The sequence below is a fragment of the Typopeltis vanoorti genome, chromosome 24, assembly GCF_054136105.1.
Source record: "Typopeltis vanoorti isolate ZY-2024b chromosome 24, IOZ_Tvanoo_1.0, whole genome shotgun sequence".
NCBI lineage: Eukaryota > Metazoa > Arthropoda > Arachnida > Uropygi > Thelyphonidae > Typopeltis > Typopeltis vanoorti.
The window spans coordinates 602,526-622,474 of record NC_143572.1 but is presented as its reverse complement, the minus strand read 5'-3'; the positions used below and the strand labels follow the sequence as shown (position 1 = coordinate 622,474).

Here is a 19,949-nt window from a genome sequence, read left to right as displayed (position 1 = left end):
ATACCTTCTAGAATATTCCCTTATTTGGCATAGAGCACATACAAATTCCCATTGGGATTATTTACATATAGCATACAACTATTTACAAGTTACAGGTCTTACTGGGCTCGACCTTGGTAAACCTTATGTAAAAATATTTAGACTACATAAATATAAATAGCTACATAAATTCATAAATAGCTACATAAATATTTTTACAATTGATTCTTATTCATTATTAGCTGACAAAAATAGCTAAACTTCACACCTGTGGAACAGAACCGAGAATCTGAAACCGAGCGAACTCCATTTTCATTCCTGTTCACTTCCGAGAATTTGCAAGGAATTTTCTCTTAATAGGAAATCAGTCCAAAGAGACGGAGAAAGACTTAAGTAAATTTGCTAATTTTCAAAACCAGTGAACCACGATTAACTGTACAGGATAACGATGAGCAGGTTCGCAACCTTCTGCAACTTTACCGCTGGAGTACTCGGGAAGAAAGAACGAAAACGTGTATGAAATTTAATTATAGAGTTCGATGCTGTTTTATTGGGACGGTACTGCAATCCTAAAGGAATGTTAATAATACTTTGCCATAAATTTGATTTGACACGCTTGATGAGAAACAACCAGTCCGTCAGGGAATACACGGGTAGACTGAAATCGGATATATTTACTGCAATATTCGAAATTATACAAAATAATAATGTACTATGGTTGGATTAAATGAAATTTAATTATAGAGTTCGATGCTGTTTTATTGGGACGGTACTGCAATCCTAAAGGAATGTTAATAATACTTTGCCATAAATTTGATTTGACACGCTTGATGAGAAACAACCAGTCCGTCAGGGAATACACGGGTAGACTGAAATCGGATATATTTACTGCAATATTCGAAATTATACAAAATAATAATGTACTATGGTTGGATTAAATTTAATATTACGTGATTTATTTTATCTTTTTATTTTTTAAATAGTGTACGCAACCTCTGTGTAGTTTTTATATAATATCAGTGCTCTTGTAACAAAAATGAAATACTGCATATAGAAGCAAAGAAATCTATATTTTCCATGTGCTAACCGTTATTTCATTTCATAATATTTACAACACGCGTAGTCAAATACATATAAATAGAGTTGTTTTGTTATTGGTATGGTTACTGTTAAAATCCTAATCACGAATGTACGCACTTCCTTTTAACAAATCACACTAGCACGTGATATGGCATTTTGTGCTTAGTTCTTTCATTGTTAGAAATCAAAATCTGTCGTATGTATTTCCATATTGGATGTTGCCACTTAAGATATTGGTTTTGATGAGTGACAATCAATATTGATACCTGTAAGAGAGATCAATATATTGTATCTGAAATAAGGGCTCTTCGAAGACATTCCGAAAGATATGATTCTTTAGTCGGTTGTTGGTTTCCTGTAAATGTAGCTTCCTTGCAGTACGTTGAGCATTGCAGTGAAACCAGCTGTCACTCTTACTGTATTTAAACAATGAGCATGTAGTATTACAACAAAGAGCAGGTACATTTGATACATTATTTTTATTAAATGTGTCATATTAACGAATTGCAAAAAAGATAAATCTAAATTTTAAAAAAATGCTACAATGAATCTTATGAATACAGCTTTGGATATCTAAATAATTATGAAGAATTCTTTTTCTAGTGATCAAAACGAAAAATGTGATTTTTTTCTTTTCTTTTTTTTTTCTTCTTCTCCTTTTTTGTTATCTTGAAGAATATTCATTCACCAAATTAATAGTTACCATGGAAAATATTTGACACATGTGGCATGGGATGAATATTTACTGATATACCCGAAATTCCGATGCAGTTATAATAATGGCACCAAATACTAGTGCTGCTCTGATGTGCTTGATTTATTCGCGACCGAAAAGGATTTAATACCATGACAGCGCTAATTCTACATTTAGAGAAGTGGGATATTATTTCTCTACCGGCATCATCTAATGTTAAACTGTCATGACTCTTGGTACTCATTTCCATTTGCGAATTACACACGAAATTACTACTAACTTTGGCATACAGAGATTTTAGCCTAAACGTCCAGAATGTGCATGAATACTTTCTTAGTTTGTTAAAGACATGAAAGAGAACCGCGTGAGAATAGTAACTGTAATAGTAATTGAAATAGACAGAAAAGATAAGCAAAGATTGATAGCAGCAAATATGAAGTTAGTGAGAAAAAAATGTAAAATATACTCCATTTGATCATAAATGAAATGAAAAATTAGTGATAGAATTAAAATATGAAGTGGTAATAGAAAAAATAAAGAAATATAAATACAGTTGATGAAATATTAAAGTAATTCAACAGAAGATTATCTAGACAAGAGCTTCAGGTACGGGACAGACTTGAAAGCCATTGGCCGATTCCGAGGATAGAACAGATTATAATAGGCCTTCATCCCTGCATAGAAAGATTGTCGTTTTGATGGCAAAATAGCATCAACAAACTTTTTATTCATTTATTTTATTTTAATGTACTTGCACATTATATTTCTTTGATGTCATATCGGCGGTCTAGATTTCTTTCTTTCATTTATTGCAGTTAGAGATTCCATCTACAGAAAGTTACTTCTGGAGTTCTTAATTCACGTCCCTTTATTTTAATGATAGGAATTCTGGAGATTATTATTTGGAGACTGCTCCAATGAGTTCCATTTCCATCCCTTCCTATGTTCTCTCAGCGGGTTGTATACCAAGTGTTTCTATTCATGTAACTGAATACGAAATTCCGTATGGGAAAGGTCAGCGTGGGTACCTTGAGGTTGTAAATAGAATGACGATATTTAGGTGTGAACTCACCCACCGATTGACCTAGAGAGTTCCCTCCTTCGCGGAAAACAGGCAACACCAACTGGGTGCACACGCCACACACGCATTCACAGATGGTACTCATAATACTCTCGTTTCCTGGCCTTTGTTGCAACGGTGTTACTTCAAAATAATGTCCAACACTAAGCAACGCTAAAGTTCAACGTTACATCCGCAATCAAGCGGGAAATTTGCATTTTCTTTGTGTTCGCTCTTTGTCATTTAACATGTCAGCACGCAGCATGATCTCAATACCTCCGAGGAGTATTTTACATGACGAGTATGTAAATGGAATTGTATGGCCTCGAAGGTTGTTTTGTAAAATTCGATGCGGGGAAATGTTTGTTAACATTGTTAATAAAATTGTATATTACTGTATTTTACGGTTAAACACTGAAGGTAAACTTGTAAAGATAACTGACTAAAAGAATGACATAGAATTGTTCATAAGTTATAAAATATGGTAAAGGTTCAACTGTATATTACGTTGATTTAATATTAAATTTTGATGTAAAATTGTATGAGTAACAGAATGTTAAAGTATTTCTGCCTCAAGGTAAGAGGATTAGACGAGATTACGCTGGCGGCTTGAAAGTGAACAAAGGTATTGAAGGTCATTCAGATGTGGAGGTTTTAACGCCAAAACTGAAGGTCAAGACAACAGTGACGTCAGTGTATTTACAGAAGATTCGGGGGTCTCCGATCCTAAAACAAGAAAGTTCGGAATCGTATAAAAGAGGTCTTGAGAACCTCTAAAAAAGGGAGCTCAGAGTTTTTTCTTCTTGCTGTAGTTGGATGGCCCGCTCGGTTTCTGAGATTTCGTTGGAACGTGACCTCTGCTCACGGGGAACCAGGAGAGGCAGGTTTTCTTCAGAGATGTATTTTTGGGTGACATAACGTGCCACGTGCAACCAGATACATGGCGCCTACAGTAGACCTAGAACCGACGGTGAGTCCTATTCCCGGAAAAGGACTACGGAAAATAACTCCCAGAAGCCGTTCAGCGAACGCTGGTATATGGGACGGAGGAAGGCAGTCAGCAGGACCGCCACAAATCTTCGAAGCTGGTAAGACTGTATATGTTTCTGCGAATTTGTAAGTAGATTCTATTGCATTAATGTTAAGGTAATGATTAAGAATTGTGTAATCGCTGTTAAAATAATTGTATAGTCGCTATAAGAAATAATTGAGACTGAAAGTTAGCTAGGATATATTAAGAAGAATGTTAGCGAACGATGTAAATTGTAACAGCCAGAAATTGTAGATTTGTAAAGCAAGTTACTTAAGCATTGTGAATAGCAGGTCTAAATTGTAAGGTTACGATCAGAACTTAAAATAGGCATCAGAAAGTAATTGTTCAATTGAATATTAGATTGAATAGTTGCTTAAAAGAAACATGTTTCGTTTGCTTAAATTATCGCCTGATCTTTGACTAATGCGCTGTCTCATAAAAACAACCGAACCTGTGTGCTTAAATTAGAGAAATTGCCACTACTGATTAATTAGGAATTATGTTAGAGAGTGATCTATTCCATAAGTGTTAGAACTAATTTTCTTGTGCTACAAAATTAATTCGAGATAGCACAGTCGACAAACAATATAAATTTTTCCCGAGTTACATAGCGTGGGAGATAGTTAACCGTAACCGTGAATTGCCTATTTTAGAGACCCTTTCACTAACAGCGCTAAAACTGGTAGGAAGTATAAGGGATATAAGCGGGGACAAGGTTAATCGGGTTACATTAGAATAAGTAAAGAGTACTTAATACAGAAGTTAAAATGGACGTAGGAAGGATAACGATAAAAGAGTAAAAATAATAGAAAGGCACAACATAGAAGAAAATAATAACAATTGACATTATTTTTCAGTTTGACATTTAGTTCTAGAGATTTGCTGTTTCTTGGCATGCCATTCGTGTTCCTCCTGAATGTACTAAAATAAACTTAACTGAAGGACTTCGTTGGATAGTGTTTCGCGGATTATTGTTTTATTGTCCTTTTTTGCATTTAGGGTTTCCTTAACCAGAAAATGCCTCTCCCGATATTCAATTTATTTTCTGCCTCAAAAGAGGTTGTTTAGAGAGGTTTCCTTTGTTGTTGTTCGTAATTATTTTGTGTCATGCGTTTCTGTAATGTGTGGTTTGTACGGTGGGAGGTAAGATCTCGTGACTTTATCTTTTGTGAAATTTTGCGTAATGCATTCTTATGATGTGTATACCATTAGGAATATTGGTAGATGTTGCACCAAATGGTTATAAATCATTGCATACAAAAGTTAAATACTGGCTGATGATGACTTTAATGACAGTCCTGAATAACTAAAAATAAGTAAGTACTTTTCAACTGAGGGGGAAATAGTCGGGCTCATAGGATAAGGGAGGATTCGCTTTCGGAAACGGAGAATTTTATTCTCACGAACACAGTAATTTTCAGGTAGCACATCGTAAATGTCAGTCATAAATGTCATCCCAGATGAACCCTTGTAAAGTGATCTGAGCAATCTAAGTGTGTGTTCTCTGTGAAGTGGAAGGGGAGAGTGGTTTCACTTGGGAAGATGAATCTGGATTGGGAGTTTATTAAGATGATTCCGACCTTCTTAACTGAAACCTGGAGCTAATTAGGTCTGAGGACCGCAATTAAGATTTGAATTATTTGGCCCACATACATATACACACGTCAACTCTATAACATGTCGTAAGTTTGACTCAATAATTCCTTTTAAAATTTTAGTAGCTTTTTCGTAACTCGCCCCCCATCCCACTCAAGGAAGGCAATTTGGAAGATGTTATATTTTATTATTCAAACAAGAATAACTATAAAGGAATTTACTTTGTAGCATTTGAGTTACAATAACTGAATGTAATAACTGAATGCCTCACACTCTTTACTATCATTACAGATCTTTGATCCTGATGCACGTTCTTTCTCTCACTTATCACCACACTCGTTTTCATTTACTCGACTTTTTTCTATTATGCGTTTCAAATATCCGATTTGAAGCAGCAAACTTGATCTGTCAACAAACAAAAACACAAATACTAAAAAATAAGCGTATTATCTGAGAGCGTATAATCTCTACATACGTCACAACTTCTGATACAAATACGATCAAACATGCAAATACGCAGAGTGACACAATCACTGAGGACAATTTAAGATGCTTCTGAAATTTAGCAGAAAGTTTGACCGCATAGTTCTCGCTATTTGAATTTAAACTTTTAATGTAAGATGTTACACACACAGACACACTTTTAACGTTATCACTAACCGGATGTTTGGTATTGAAAAACAAATTGTTGAATAGACTTTTACTTACTTACCTGCAGCAAAAACATAAAAGTAAAAACATGTAATCAAAATGTATAAACACAAATGCCTCGTACCCCCTAAAACCTTTCGTGTAGCCAAAGGGGTACCTGAAATGCATCATAGATCATGCGCGAATGCATCCAAGGACTGCTTATTAAAATTAGAAAAGAATTTGAAAAATAGCAAAGATTGAAAAGGTACATCGAAAAGTAGTGGATTTCTGAATTAAATTTGGCTATAAAATACAAAGTTTGTAAACCTTGGAGAGATAGATAGATAGATAGATAGATAGATAGATAGATAGATAGAGAGAGAGAGAGAGACCCTATTGTGGATCTATAATAGTACTGGTTTTTTAATGATGATTTACAAATGACTATTTTTGAGATAGATGAAGCTCAAGTTATTAACCCGAGTTTTGGAGCACAAAACTCGACTTGCTCTTGTCAAAGATAGGCTAACTTGGAAACCGCCGATGACAGATTAAAATTACCTCTAGAAGGCAAACAGAATCGAACCTATAACCGTTCTTCTTTAGGCGATCTAGCGCTATGGATGCAAACGCCATTTCTAGTGCTACACAGGATGATGGATGTTCTTAAAAATCTCTGTTGATAGGAATAAACTTAAAAAATATACCTATAATATTTAATTTTTGTTTCACATTCGTAATTAAATTATACAAGTGTTTAAGTTTTTCCCATTTTGTATATCTCCTTACATAATAAAATATTTAAATATGTTTTTTTTTTGTATTTAGGAGTACAACAAATTATGACGTTATTAAGCACTCCAGTGTGTGTGTGTGTATGTGTGTGTGTGTGTGTGTGTGTGTCAACGGACGAGATGCAGCCCCATTGTTAATACATCAGATATTTCGTTAATTCAATGTAACTTCACAAACGTGCTTTATAATTGAAAAACAACAGTAATAAATATATAAATAAATAAAATAAAATAAAATAAAAATAAGCGCGATCATCCTACGTAATGGACTCTTAATGCATTTAAAATGAACAAAGATCATCAAAGCAATATTTATTCATTTAATTCATATACTTTCTCATTCTTTAGAACAACGTTTCCCGAACTTTCAGTACCAGCGACCTCTTTTAAAAGGTTAGCAATAACGGCGTGCCTTTCTCTCAGGCAAGTTGAGAGAAGTTCAAAAGTTCATTATAAAGATATTTATTTTTTAACAGTTGCGTATAATCAATTACAAACATTTGAAACATGTTTTAAATTAATATATTTTTATTTATACAAATCCAATATGCATAGACACAATAAAAACAAAACATTATGAAATTTAAGTTTACAATATCAAAAAAAAAAAAAAAAGAATGTTAATTCTTTTTTTTTTTTTTTAATGTGATGGATACGTTTCAATACTGCTACACCAATACCAGGTGAAATATTTGAAACTGCAAATCTTAGATTTCTGCTTTGAAATGAAACTTATATGAATAAGCAATATTTACTAATATTCATTCAGCGCCGAATATACGCAGGAAGCAAAATTTGTGAACCCGCACCAATGTATGATTTTTTTCCTCATTAAAATATAAAAATAAGAAAAAATAAATAATAAATAATAAAAATTAAATACGTTTCTTTTAAGATAAAAAAATCTACTTAGTCTTAAAATATATTATACGCCCGTGAGGTATATGACAAGTTTCATTACATGTTTCCCAGCAGAGGTCGGGGATGTTATTTAAACAGAAGCGGCAGGAAATGAAATGGTTTCTAGCTTCCCATCATGCAACGGGAATTGCGAATATCCTCTGAGTATTCTCTTACATACTTGCTGCAACACATATGAGAAGCTTAGATCACGTGCCGCAAAATACAATGCATACATTGATGGAAAGATGTGTGTATTTGATACATTTTAATGCCGCTTTACCATACGATATCAGGATAAGTTTGCACCACTCATAACCTTGAGTCAACTCAACTGTGCAGCTACACCGCAGTGTACTTCTCAAAACTTTTAAATGCATTGCAGCAGCTTATAGGAAGCACGTGAGCACAAAGCCAACCGTGGCAACCAGTGTGATAACCATATATCCCCCCCCCCCCACCCTTATGGTAGTGGGATCATTGCATTTGAACGAAGTTATCCTACCGGAGAATGACAGCGACACATACACGTGATGCCATGACATAATCTTGTGCACCTGCATCCCTTGCAAAGTAGCGAACTTTACAGTTTACATCAAGTCCGATGGCGTCTTCTAAACAAACCACTTTTTTTTTTATTTAAAAGTTAAATTGTGTAAGATAGAACAACGTTTGTGTATTCATCGTATGCAGTTATTTCAAAATTGTCTACATTGTTGGCTGAAGGCGAATTTTAGTGTTGTACAGTTTGTTTAACTCTTAGCCTTACAAAATGTGCTATACACTAGATTACCGACCTTTTGAAGGTAAAAGTAACTTAAAAAATAAACATCGCATATTTCAATCTCGATGTGTACTTAATGTGTTTCAGTCTCGATGTGTACTTATTCATAGCTGGAGAATAGATTCGCAGCTTACATGTGAATGTGAGTAAGAGTACTTTTAAGTGAATTTTATTATCTCGAAACAAAGCTTAAACCTAGTTTGAGTTTTTCATTGAAATGAGACTCATTAAAATACTTATTTCGAGACAATAATAGACATATATCAAAATTTCTAAAACATATCACTCCCTATTCAATAATACCACGGATGGTTCATGCTTAACTTTATTTCTGATCTACATTTTTCCTCACCCCTCACACAAGATGGCCCATCACATCACGATTCTGATGATTCTTTAAAAATCTCTCGGATTTTCTGAATAAGATAAAAATCTTTTTAGCATTCAATGTTTTTATGTAAAACAGTATTTATTATTATTATTATTATTCCTATTATTGCTGCTCAGTAATCTTATGGAATCATTTCACACGATGAGATTTAGAACTGTGCTTGTTTTTTTTTTCTCTTTCATTTGTAACAATTTCATGTGTTAATTTCTACTGCACTTTCACAAGATAAAAATGATTTTGATTTTATCTTGAGAAAATTCATTTTCGATTCGAAATAAGCAAACGAATTTCAGTGCTCTTACTTGGAATAGAAAATACAATTAACTAATATCTAAGCCGGTATGTAAGCAGTTTACATATAACTTTATGAACATAACTATACCTGAAAGTATTTCTTTGCTAATACCAGCACTGAGTAAGAACAAGTTAAACTTTGAGATGGCAAAGGAGGGGGGGGGGGAAATCATGAAACCAACTTGATAGTAAAAACGAGATTCAAATATGATAAACTACGTAAATTTAAACTCCGTTTTGAATATTCATAAGAAGACAAAAAGTTATTATAGACATGTCACTTAAATTGACAACCTATTAGATCGTGTGCGATCATAGCACGAATTCATTAAAGTACCTGGTAAAAGGATTAACAGTGTTCTATTTGGTAACACACCATTAATCCAAACGTGATCTCACCGAAATAACTTATCGATTGTATCGGTGACAAATTGTGATATTTTTTTGGGGTGTATTTATTATTAGGCAACGCTATGTTAGCTTTGTAGTATACCGGTCACTTAAAACAAGATCAAGATGTAGATAAGGAAATGTGACGTCATTGGCTGATTAAATTAGGGACGTCATTGGGTGATTAGATAAGTGAGGTCATGAGTAGGGAATCCTTGGGATTTCCCTGGGGGAACACATCTCTCTGTGAAGTCATGTTGTGTCTTTTGGTTCGAGCATGGAATTCTAGGTAATGGTTAGAGTACGGAATTCTGACAAGATTGAGATGTTGATAAGAATTAAATAAGTGACGTCACATTGTGTCTTTGGCTCCATTGTTGAACTATGTGAAAATATTTGTCTATAGGTGGCAGCACGAATTTTCCAATATAAGTGTGCACCATTTCATTCCTTATTTTGACAATGGGAATTTTTAGTTTACAGTCTAGAGATGGAGCCAGCAGTGTGTTTTTTCCCCTTTACATTCACGTTTTCTTGAGGTAGCAGTTAGACATTTCTACAATAATTAACTAGTGGATATCAGTGGTGTTCCCCACACACACTCGTATTTTTTTTCTTTCACATTTTCTAATTTTTCTAAAATGCACATTTTCTAAAATAATTAATTACTGGATATCAGTGGTGTCCCCCTCAAACACATACACTTTTTTCTTTCATGTTCACATTTTCTAAAATAATTAATTACTGGAATCTCAGTTTTACTGCTTCTATGTCATGTTTAAAATCCTAAAAACTTCATTACTTTTCTAATTAAATGTTAAGTTTATTACAAATTCTAAGCAGAATAAATATTCTTACTTAAATATGAAGAATACACCAACTACACCAAAATTTGTTCATTTAAGTTTACAAATACATAGTTATTTGACTGAAATATTATTTACAAGTACAGGGTGACCATAAAATAACTTTCCCTCTTTGGAGACATCTGTAGCTAAAACCAATAAACGGAGTGAGACCAAATTTAATATTAAGACTTTTGAAGGCATGGGGAGATGATTTCCGCGAAAAAAAGATTTAGTACCAAAATCGCCTATAGGGGAAATTTTGATGCTGGCAGAGCCGAAAACAAGTGGATAATTACATTAAAGGCAGATAAAATGGAATAATTACATTTCGACGGTGTAAGCGACAGCCTCGTCACTCATTCCGGCTGGATATGTGGCAAGTTACAATGATAATAAGAATAATTAAACTAAAACAATAACTTACAAGAGACACAGAAATTAACGTAGTGATTGAACTCACAGGAAATAATGTTTTATTCACCAGAATCAGGGTCCCCTGGACCACATACACGATTTTCAATGTGATGACCTTTCATGTGTACAACAAACTGCATCGGGTGTGCGACATGCTCTACAGCTGAGCATAAGGAGTTGCCTCAGCTCAGCTCTACAGCTGAGCTGAGACAAGGTAGGACGTGTACTGAGCACAATTATTCAATCATTTGAATAATTGCCTGAAAGATCCCAACCCTTTCTATGTGGAATTGGTGGCGCTGCTGTCACATATGCACAGTAAAATTTGCATAATCCTTTTTACCTGTGTTTACTGCAAATATTTGACTGTTTTTGGCTCCTCCAGCGCCAAAATTCCTCCTATCGGCGACTTTTGGTACTAAATATTTTTTCACGGAATTCATCTTCCCATGCCTTCAAAAGTCTCAATATAAAATTTGGTCTTAATCCTTTTATTGGTTTTATTTACAGATGCCTCCAAAGAGAGAAAGTTATTTTATGGCTACCATGTGTATTCACAATGAAAAATTCAAACATGTAATTCATCATCATCTCATCTGCTTGATAACAGGTTGAGTCCACTAAGAAGAAAGGTTCTCCACTTATCGTGATCTTTAGCCATCTCAATCATGACTCTATAACTGAGCAGATGGGAATGTTCTTTCAGCAACTTTATCCAAGTACTTCTTGGTCTGCCTGTAGGTCTTTTACTTCCTATATATCTATTCAGAGCTAAATATGGGAGTCTAGGAGAGGCCATTCTCTGAATACGACCAAACCATCTCAGTTGATACTTAATGATTGTGTATATTATATCATCTGGGAAATTTAAATCTATTCTGACTTGATCATTAGTCTTGTGTTACATCCAGTGAGTGTTATTAATTTTTCTGAGGCATTTCATTTGAAATGCTTGAAGTTTCTTGATTGGTTGTTGACTTAATCTCCAAGCTTCTGAATCATAAGTAGCCGATGTGATAATAATTGTTTTATATAATTTTAATTTTAGACTCGTTGGAATTTTTTTTTATTTTTCCATATTTTGTTTAGTTTATTCATGTTGGTCCAACCTAGGTTAAGCCTGTGTTTTACTGTTTCCATATTGTTGAGGTTACTAGATATAAGACTGCCAAGATAAACATATTTATTAACTTGTTCCAGCAGGTGATTTTCGAGATTTATAGAAATATTTTCTTCTTCTCTACCTATCTTCATTATTTTTGTTTTATGAAGATTTATTTTCATACCATAAGTTTTACAAGAGTCATTTAAAATATTAATTTTTTTTTCTAGCTGTGGTTTAGATTCTTCTAAAATAATGATATCCGCGTATTTTATGTGATTAATGTTGGTACCATTAATTTTTACACCTGGTTCATCAGCTATGAACCAGGTATAAAGAGTTGAGGTGAGAGAGGGCATCACTGCATTACACCTTTCTCGACTCTGAAATCCTCGGTTTTAATGTTGTTCATTTTAACAAAAGCTTTGATGTCTCCATAATAATTTATAATAAATGTTAAAATATCAGAATCCAATTTTACGTTTTTTAGTATAGTGATCAATTTGTTTCTATTAACTGAATCAAAGGCCTACTTAAAAGCTATAAAACAACAGTTATATGGGCAGGTTGTATTCCTATTTTTTCTTTTTTTTTGCTATATTAATAATGGTGAAGATATGGTCTATAGCGGATCTATGTGGCCTGAATCCTGCTTGGTTTTCCACTATGATATTTTCTGTAAGCACCTGTGTTCTCTTTTGTATAATTTTTATAACTATGACTTAAGAGTGTTATGGATCTATAATTTTCATATATTTTTTTTCCTCCTTTTTTGTGAATTGGGATAATAATCCCTGTTTTCCAGTCAGTTGGAATTACTCCAGTATAAATAACTTGATTAAATAAATTCATTAAGAAATTAATGGCTTCCTTGCTACCATAGTTCTATAGATATTTCATCTTTACCTGTAGCTTTTGAAAGTTTCATTTGGTTTATTGCATTTATAATTTCTGCTGGAGTTATGGGTGGTGCCTTTTCATATATCATTCTGTTCTTTTTGAAATAATGTTTGATAGTAGTCCTCCAAATTATTTTAATATTTTGTATTGACCCAGTTTCTAGATTGTTTTTATCTTTCATTGTTAATGGTTTATCTTTATAGATCTTAGTTAATTCTTTGAATTTTAGTTTAATTTTTGCAGCAAGCAGTTCATGGTGAGTGTTGAAGTCTGAAGGTTTTAGAGTTCTAACATTTTGCACTGACAATTTCCAATTGCGTTTGATTAGAATGTATTCAATACAGTTCTTTGTTGTACCATCTGGTGAGGTCCATGTGCATTTGTGGGAAGGTCTATGGAAAAAGAGGGCATTACATATAAATAGTTTTTTTTGCTTTACAAAATTCTAATATTCTTTCTCCTCTTTGATTTCTGTTATCAACTCTGAACCTGCCCATCACATCCTCCCTGCCTGGGGTGAAATTCCTAATTTTGGCATTAAAATCTCCCATCACTATTATCATTCTTGTTTATTAGATCTTGCAGCTTATCATAAAAGGTATCGATTTCTTCATCTTCATGTGACTGGTTGGGGCGTAGATTTGAATTATTGTAAAGTGAACATTTTTTTTTACCTTTTAATCTGATAGCGATCATTCTTTGGTCATGTGGTCCTATGGCCACATGACTGCATTTTGTAGACTATTTTTCACTAAAATGGCGACTCCTTCTCTCTATGTATATTGTCCTCTCTGCCCGAGTAAAATAATTTTTTCTGAATTTAGATTTATAACTCCCCCTGTCCAGTGGGTTTCAGCCAAACCTATAATGTCCCATTTAATCTTAGCAAGTTCATTTTCCATCAAATTTATTTTCCCAGATTTTAACAGGGTCCTTATGTTAAAGGTTAAGAGATGTGAAAATGTATTGGCTGACCACATACCAAACTTCTTTACTGCTCCCTGTGATCTAGGAAAATTTCACAAGATTTGTCTCTCTTGCTATTTTCCTGAAGAAAAATTTCAAAGGGTTTTGGGTTTCTCTCATTTTTTTTTTACTTTACGATACACAAAACACAACTGTGTAGCATAAAACACACACACACACACACACACACACACACACACACACACACACACACACACACACACACACACACACACACACACACACACACACACACACACACACACAAAGCTTATCTGCAGCCTGAAAGAACGAATTTAGTAAATAAATTGAAAATGCACTGGATTCTTGTTCCTTACATGTTTCTGTCCATTTCCTTCATATTGCAACATTCACACTGTGACTCATGGGAATGTTTTTCCACAATTCTGGTTTGACCTAGAAGCGATGTTCTCTACATAATGATGTCATCTTGGCGAAATTTATTCATTTGTGTGTCTGTGGAAAATATTTGCTGTAGTAAAATTAATGCATACATTTCAATTTTTTTAAAACCAATACCTATTTTTCAGCATTGATATAAGCACAAAATCTTTGGTTATGTTTCCAGTAACATGACCTTGTACACACATTGTATTTTCCTATTTTTGGCAACCAATATCATTGAAATCAAGTACATGTCTACCTATTAATTTTGATAATGTTTCTGATTTTTCTCTACCTTTGGCAAGCAATGTTTGATACTTGAATGTTAATTGTATTATGAAATCTCTTAGTTTGTCTAAAGAAAGAGAACCAATTTCCCTTTTTCAGGTTATTCTTTCCACCTAGAAGGCGACTTTGTCATGATATGTTTTACAAGAATTCCATCAGAAATACAAATTTTTTTAGGAAATAAAGTTGAGTCTTTATCATAAAGAAATTGAACAATACTAGTCAGATCTGAAATTGTGTATTTTTTCTCCTTTGTAGACATATTTTCTTTTTTCTTCATCCTTATTAAATTACTTCTTTTGTCAGCACAAATAAATAGTTATTTATTTATTATTATTATTATTATTATTATTTCAACTGAATATTAGCTCTGTAGTATACTACTTTGTTAATTTCTCTGTTACAAAGTTCCAAACATTTAGAGATTTAGACTATAGTGTTATCTTGATATAAGGGTAAAAGTGGATGACTCATATCCTCCCCTTTGATGTTTATGCACTGTCCTTCTGTGGTGCTAATGACACGAATATTCTAATTGAGATTATTATCAGTTCTGGTTTTCGAGTATATGGACGAATTGGCAACATTGGCGAATTGGTAAGGTAAGTGAACCAACCTTTGGAAACTTGGTTTCATGTGACAGGTGACCAATGTGCACTTATTGGATGTCGAGTAATTTCTATTATCTCTTTGGTGATAATTCCTACTTTAAATACAGTTACGAAGATTAGGAGCATTCTTATTGTTCTTATTTTCAACTAGTTTGGAATCTATTTGCATTCAGAATTTCGTTAATTCCAAGATGAGCCATTCTGGAGAGAATGTAAGTAGTTAATGTTTCTTTTGTGTAGCTTAATCATAGAAATGGTCATCTGAAAATATTAACTTCAGTTCAGATTTTTTATCATATACAGCCAAAACAGACAATATTTGTTGAGTGCAGTTACTTTATATGATATTTGTAATTTCAACTGACCACTGTTCGTCTGATATTCTAAGCGCAATTCAATAATGAATAGTTTTCATAAGTGCAATCATTACAGTCTTAGCAACTTTTACTGGGGTACATTACAACTCGCCAATGTGTGTAAGTTACTAATATATATATATATATATATATATATATATATATATATATATATATATATATATAATATAATATAATAAGATGCTTTTTGCAACAAAAACGAGATATGTTCATAAAATATTTCAAACTGTTTTGTATTGTTAACTGAACTGTTCATAGCTTATTATATTTTTACTTGTTAGGGTGATTGGGGAAAGAGTTGGAGGAGGGAATAGTAAAATCGTGTTAGAGAATGGATCATATCTTGTGATGAGTAACATTTATTTTTTAAAAGAGATCTCCGAAATCTAGAATGTATTTTTTTTTAAATTAGCGATCATCCGTAATTCGGTATGTTGATGCTGCTGGGGTTATATACAACCATCCTCCCCTAATTCGTGAAGTTGATTTTGCAGAAACATAGGAAGAAGTGAATGTACAGCCCTCAGGCAGTGGTGTGTGTGTGTGTGTGTGTCAACATGTAAGAGTTGCTGGTGTGGTTGAAGGGAGCAGGGACCCCCCACAAATTTTGCATCCACATTCTGGATGTGAAATGTCTCTTCTTCTACTTCTTTTACTGATACCTCCCTTTATGGGCATTTTTATACAGTTTCGGAGGGTCTGTCACGATTCTCTTTAAAATACCAAACTCGTCAAATTGAGTACCAAATTAGATTTCGTGACCTCGAACCTTCTATGTCTTTTTTCCAGATGTTTCGTGTGATGCTTAATGAGATAATTCATTGTTTGTCAACTTTGGGAAATTTTTCACACTTCCAGTTGGATGGCAGTGCCTCCACTTTAGAGAGCAACAGCATCAATCTACCATTTACGTTGCTCTCTGAAGTAACTATCGGAAGGATATATGATTCATTCTATGCTGTTGCCCAATTGAAATGTGACTTCCTGATGGCTGATGATCTTACAATCGATGTCGTTCTCATAAATATTAGTAATAGAGGTAGTGAGAGAACCAACATGACACGAAGAATGCTGCATAGCCTGGATAAATTTCTGAAAAAGCAAAAAAGCTGTTGTGGAAATTAACAACAAAGCAAATCTTTGCGTAGCCTGAGTAATTGTTCTGGGTGTTTCTTCACACATTGATGACTCCAAAACATACAGACAAGAGCGATTAGATCGTAAAAGGAAACAAACAAGAAGGGCTTCAACTCCCAACAAAATTGCAGGGATTGAGCTCAGTGCATGAAGTGTTCAAGAGTCAGCTCTTTTTCAGTGACATTTGATTTTTTTGTAATTTTTTTGGCAGATGCTGATTTTTCTGTAGTGTTTTGAGGACCAAATACAAGTAAACAGATCTGTCTTTTATATCACAACGGTCATTATGACCTGGTGCGCAGTGTCCCTACTCTGTTTGCAGGGTATCTATTATTGCCCCAGTTGTTTGAAATCATTCAAAAACACAATCAAATTCCAAATACATAGATGTATAAACGTATGCTTCCGCTGTTGCACAAATGCCAGTCATAGTGTGCAGGACCTTCATTTTTTCAAGTTATGCAATAGATTTTTCTACAGCAACGAATTTTTGAATTTGCACCTACAAAACAATATTTGTCCAAAATCCCGTCGTTACAGGCAATGTTTGGCTGCTTTCTCTACAGATAAAAACCACTACTGTCCACCTGAAAATTACTGTCGACACTGCAAGATTGCAGACCCTAAACAGCATTGTTATGTGCTCATGGATTATCAGAGACATCCCCGAAAATTCATATTTCCAGCTGGAATTTATGAACAAAGAAACTCGTAGATAGTTCGAGAATTGGTATGAAAATCGGTTAGACGCTGAATACTGTCTGAAAGTGGAAATGTTGGCTTATACGAAGGACAACGTGTGTGTTTTTCATGACAGCAGCAGCAACACTTTTTCACACACTCTTTGTACAGCTCATGCAGATTGACCCGTTTCTTCATGACATAACAACTGCAGGAGTATGACCGACTAATTTGGCTATGGCTGAGAAAGATCTTTGAGCTCTTCAATCTCCGACGCGAATCTAACCTAGGACACTCTTTCCCCCCACGTTGCGAGGTGCACAGCCACCAGGATAACCGCACAGAGAGAAAAAGATTATAGTTACCATAAACTAAGATTACAATTAAAAAAAATGCACTCTTCTTATATTTCTAGGTTTAACCAAAGATTTCAATTCAATACTGCTGAAAAAATTATATTCTGTGTGAATATTTGAAAATATGCACTTCTGGTTGAAAATTTCTTGTACTGAATCCACATAATAATAATAATAATAATAATAAAATATGCATAGACAAACCAGATAATTGAGTTCCTCAAGTCACACTATTATCACCTAGAATTTATGCATAAATAACCATTCACGCCCTGCTTATATATGCAAATTCAGATATATTAATATGCAGAAAATACTGAATTAGAGATGATACTGATTCAAAGTTATGACATAACAACTGCAGGAGTATGACCGGCTAATTTGCAGCATCCTCCCCACCCCACCCCAACCCACACACTCCGTTGGATGCAATAACAATCTTGGGAATGTGTGTTAATTTTGAAAAGATTTTATTAAATTTACGTAATGATGTATCCATCAGTAATGTTCACATGATAAATTACTTTGTCTTTTCCAGAGACCTCCACCTTATATGGAATAAATATATATAATACTTGCATTATGTACGAAACCGCACATTACTGGAGTAATATTCTTTGAAGCAATCGACATACACAAACAAACATAACTGGAATGAACCGTAACGGAATTTTGAATCAACTCTGAGTTGCAGGATATTAGACTACGCCAACACTGTAATTGGTAATCTACCAAAAGCATGTCGAATGCTAACACCAGATTTCAAATCCTGTTTAGCACGCAAGCATCCTTTATAAGGGAGTTAGCTGATCTAACAGGGATATTCGCACCATGCTATGACAGACGACACTGTTCCTCAATACGAAATAAAAAGGGAAAATGTACAGATGATCATACTATTAATCCTTATTTTTTCAGTACTTCGTAGCAGTAGGGGAGTTAACAAACTAGCTAGCCCTCAAGCTAAATATGGTTTTTGAATGAATTTCATGTCGGAATCCTGAAATCCAGTATCTGTAGAGTAGTGTTAATGTGATGCAGCTATTTATTCTGGACACGAAGAATCTCTATCGTCTTTTCAATCTTGTGAGTTAGCCTGCCTCATACTTAGGTGGAGGATTTTTCCCTCTCGGAAAAATCGGCAAATCTTCCATTAGAACACAGGCAATTTTACAGATATAATACGCTGGCCTAATAGCCTGGCTAAGTCGACCAACCGAACCAAACCTATTTGTTTACGAATCATTATTGACCGCTTTCGTACCACATGTGTAGTTGTGAAGGTGACTTATGTTATGCCTTACCTGATGAATATTCACAATCGATTTTGATTACTGGGAATACTAACTTTGAATCCAATTTAGCGTAATTATACCTTATTAAAAGCACGTCCATATTTCCTACGAATTTCCTTCAAATCTTTTCGTACACTGTTATATTCTATATTTTGTTTATAAAAAGGTGATGGGGGTGTGATATCCTCGGTTTTACTACTTGGCTCGCGAAGCCTAGAATCTATAAGGCCTTTTTCAGACAAAGTCTGCCAATACCTACTTTGTGGACTGTTTTTTATGAAAGTTTATTGCCTGTGTCCAATGTACTGGCACTCAGCAGTTGCCGTGAAGCTTCGGTGAGAATGGAGTTTTGTATTTCCTTCCTTCCTTCTTTTTCTGTTGTTGCTATTACACGTCTGTTTGTCATTGATTACAATCTGTTACACATTGATTGTCACCGATATCTCAGAGTAAGAGTTAATTAACTATAGGATCCTAGTAGTCATGACTAGTGGATACATATTTCAGTGACAATATGTAAATCCAATATAATCCCATTCAGAATTAACACATTCCCAAGATAATGAAAGCAACTTTGTTTGTTTGCCAACCCTGTATTTAAAGTTAACTATATATTAAAGATGAGAAAGGCGAACTTCTACTATCTTAGCAATATTCATGTCTGATGCAGGTTTATTACACCTGATTAAACTGGGATACATAATTGAGCCAATACAGAATTGAGTATGGAGTACCTACAACACATTCTCCCCCAAACTCGAAATTGCAGTCAAACGAGCATTGAAGAGGATCATATATATAAAGCATGGCTGACATCGGACATAATTAGTTAGGTGACCTTCGAGAACTCTGGAAGTTTTAGCCAATGTTGTGGCAAACATTGGTAGCACAATATCCTGACACTGGAATATATATCGAAGCAGTTTCAAGCAAGCATCAAT

General features: G+C 34.2%; 1 protein-coding gene across 1 annotated transcript in view; it reads left to right on the top strand.

The window, feature by feature from the left end:
• Window positions 1-3,753: 3,753 nt before the first annotated feature.
• LOC150092880 (uncharacterized) overlaps window positions 3,754-19,949 on the top strand; it is a 59,620-nt gene continuing 43,424 nt past the window's right edge. The window contains exon 1 of the mRNA XM_090414096.1: window positions 3,754-3,901. Within this exon, the coding sequence (XP_090270222.1) occupies window positions 3,754-3,901 (148 nt within the window). The remainder of the gene's footprint in view (window positions 3,902-19,949) is intronic.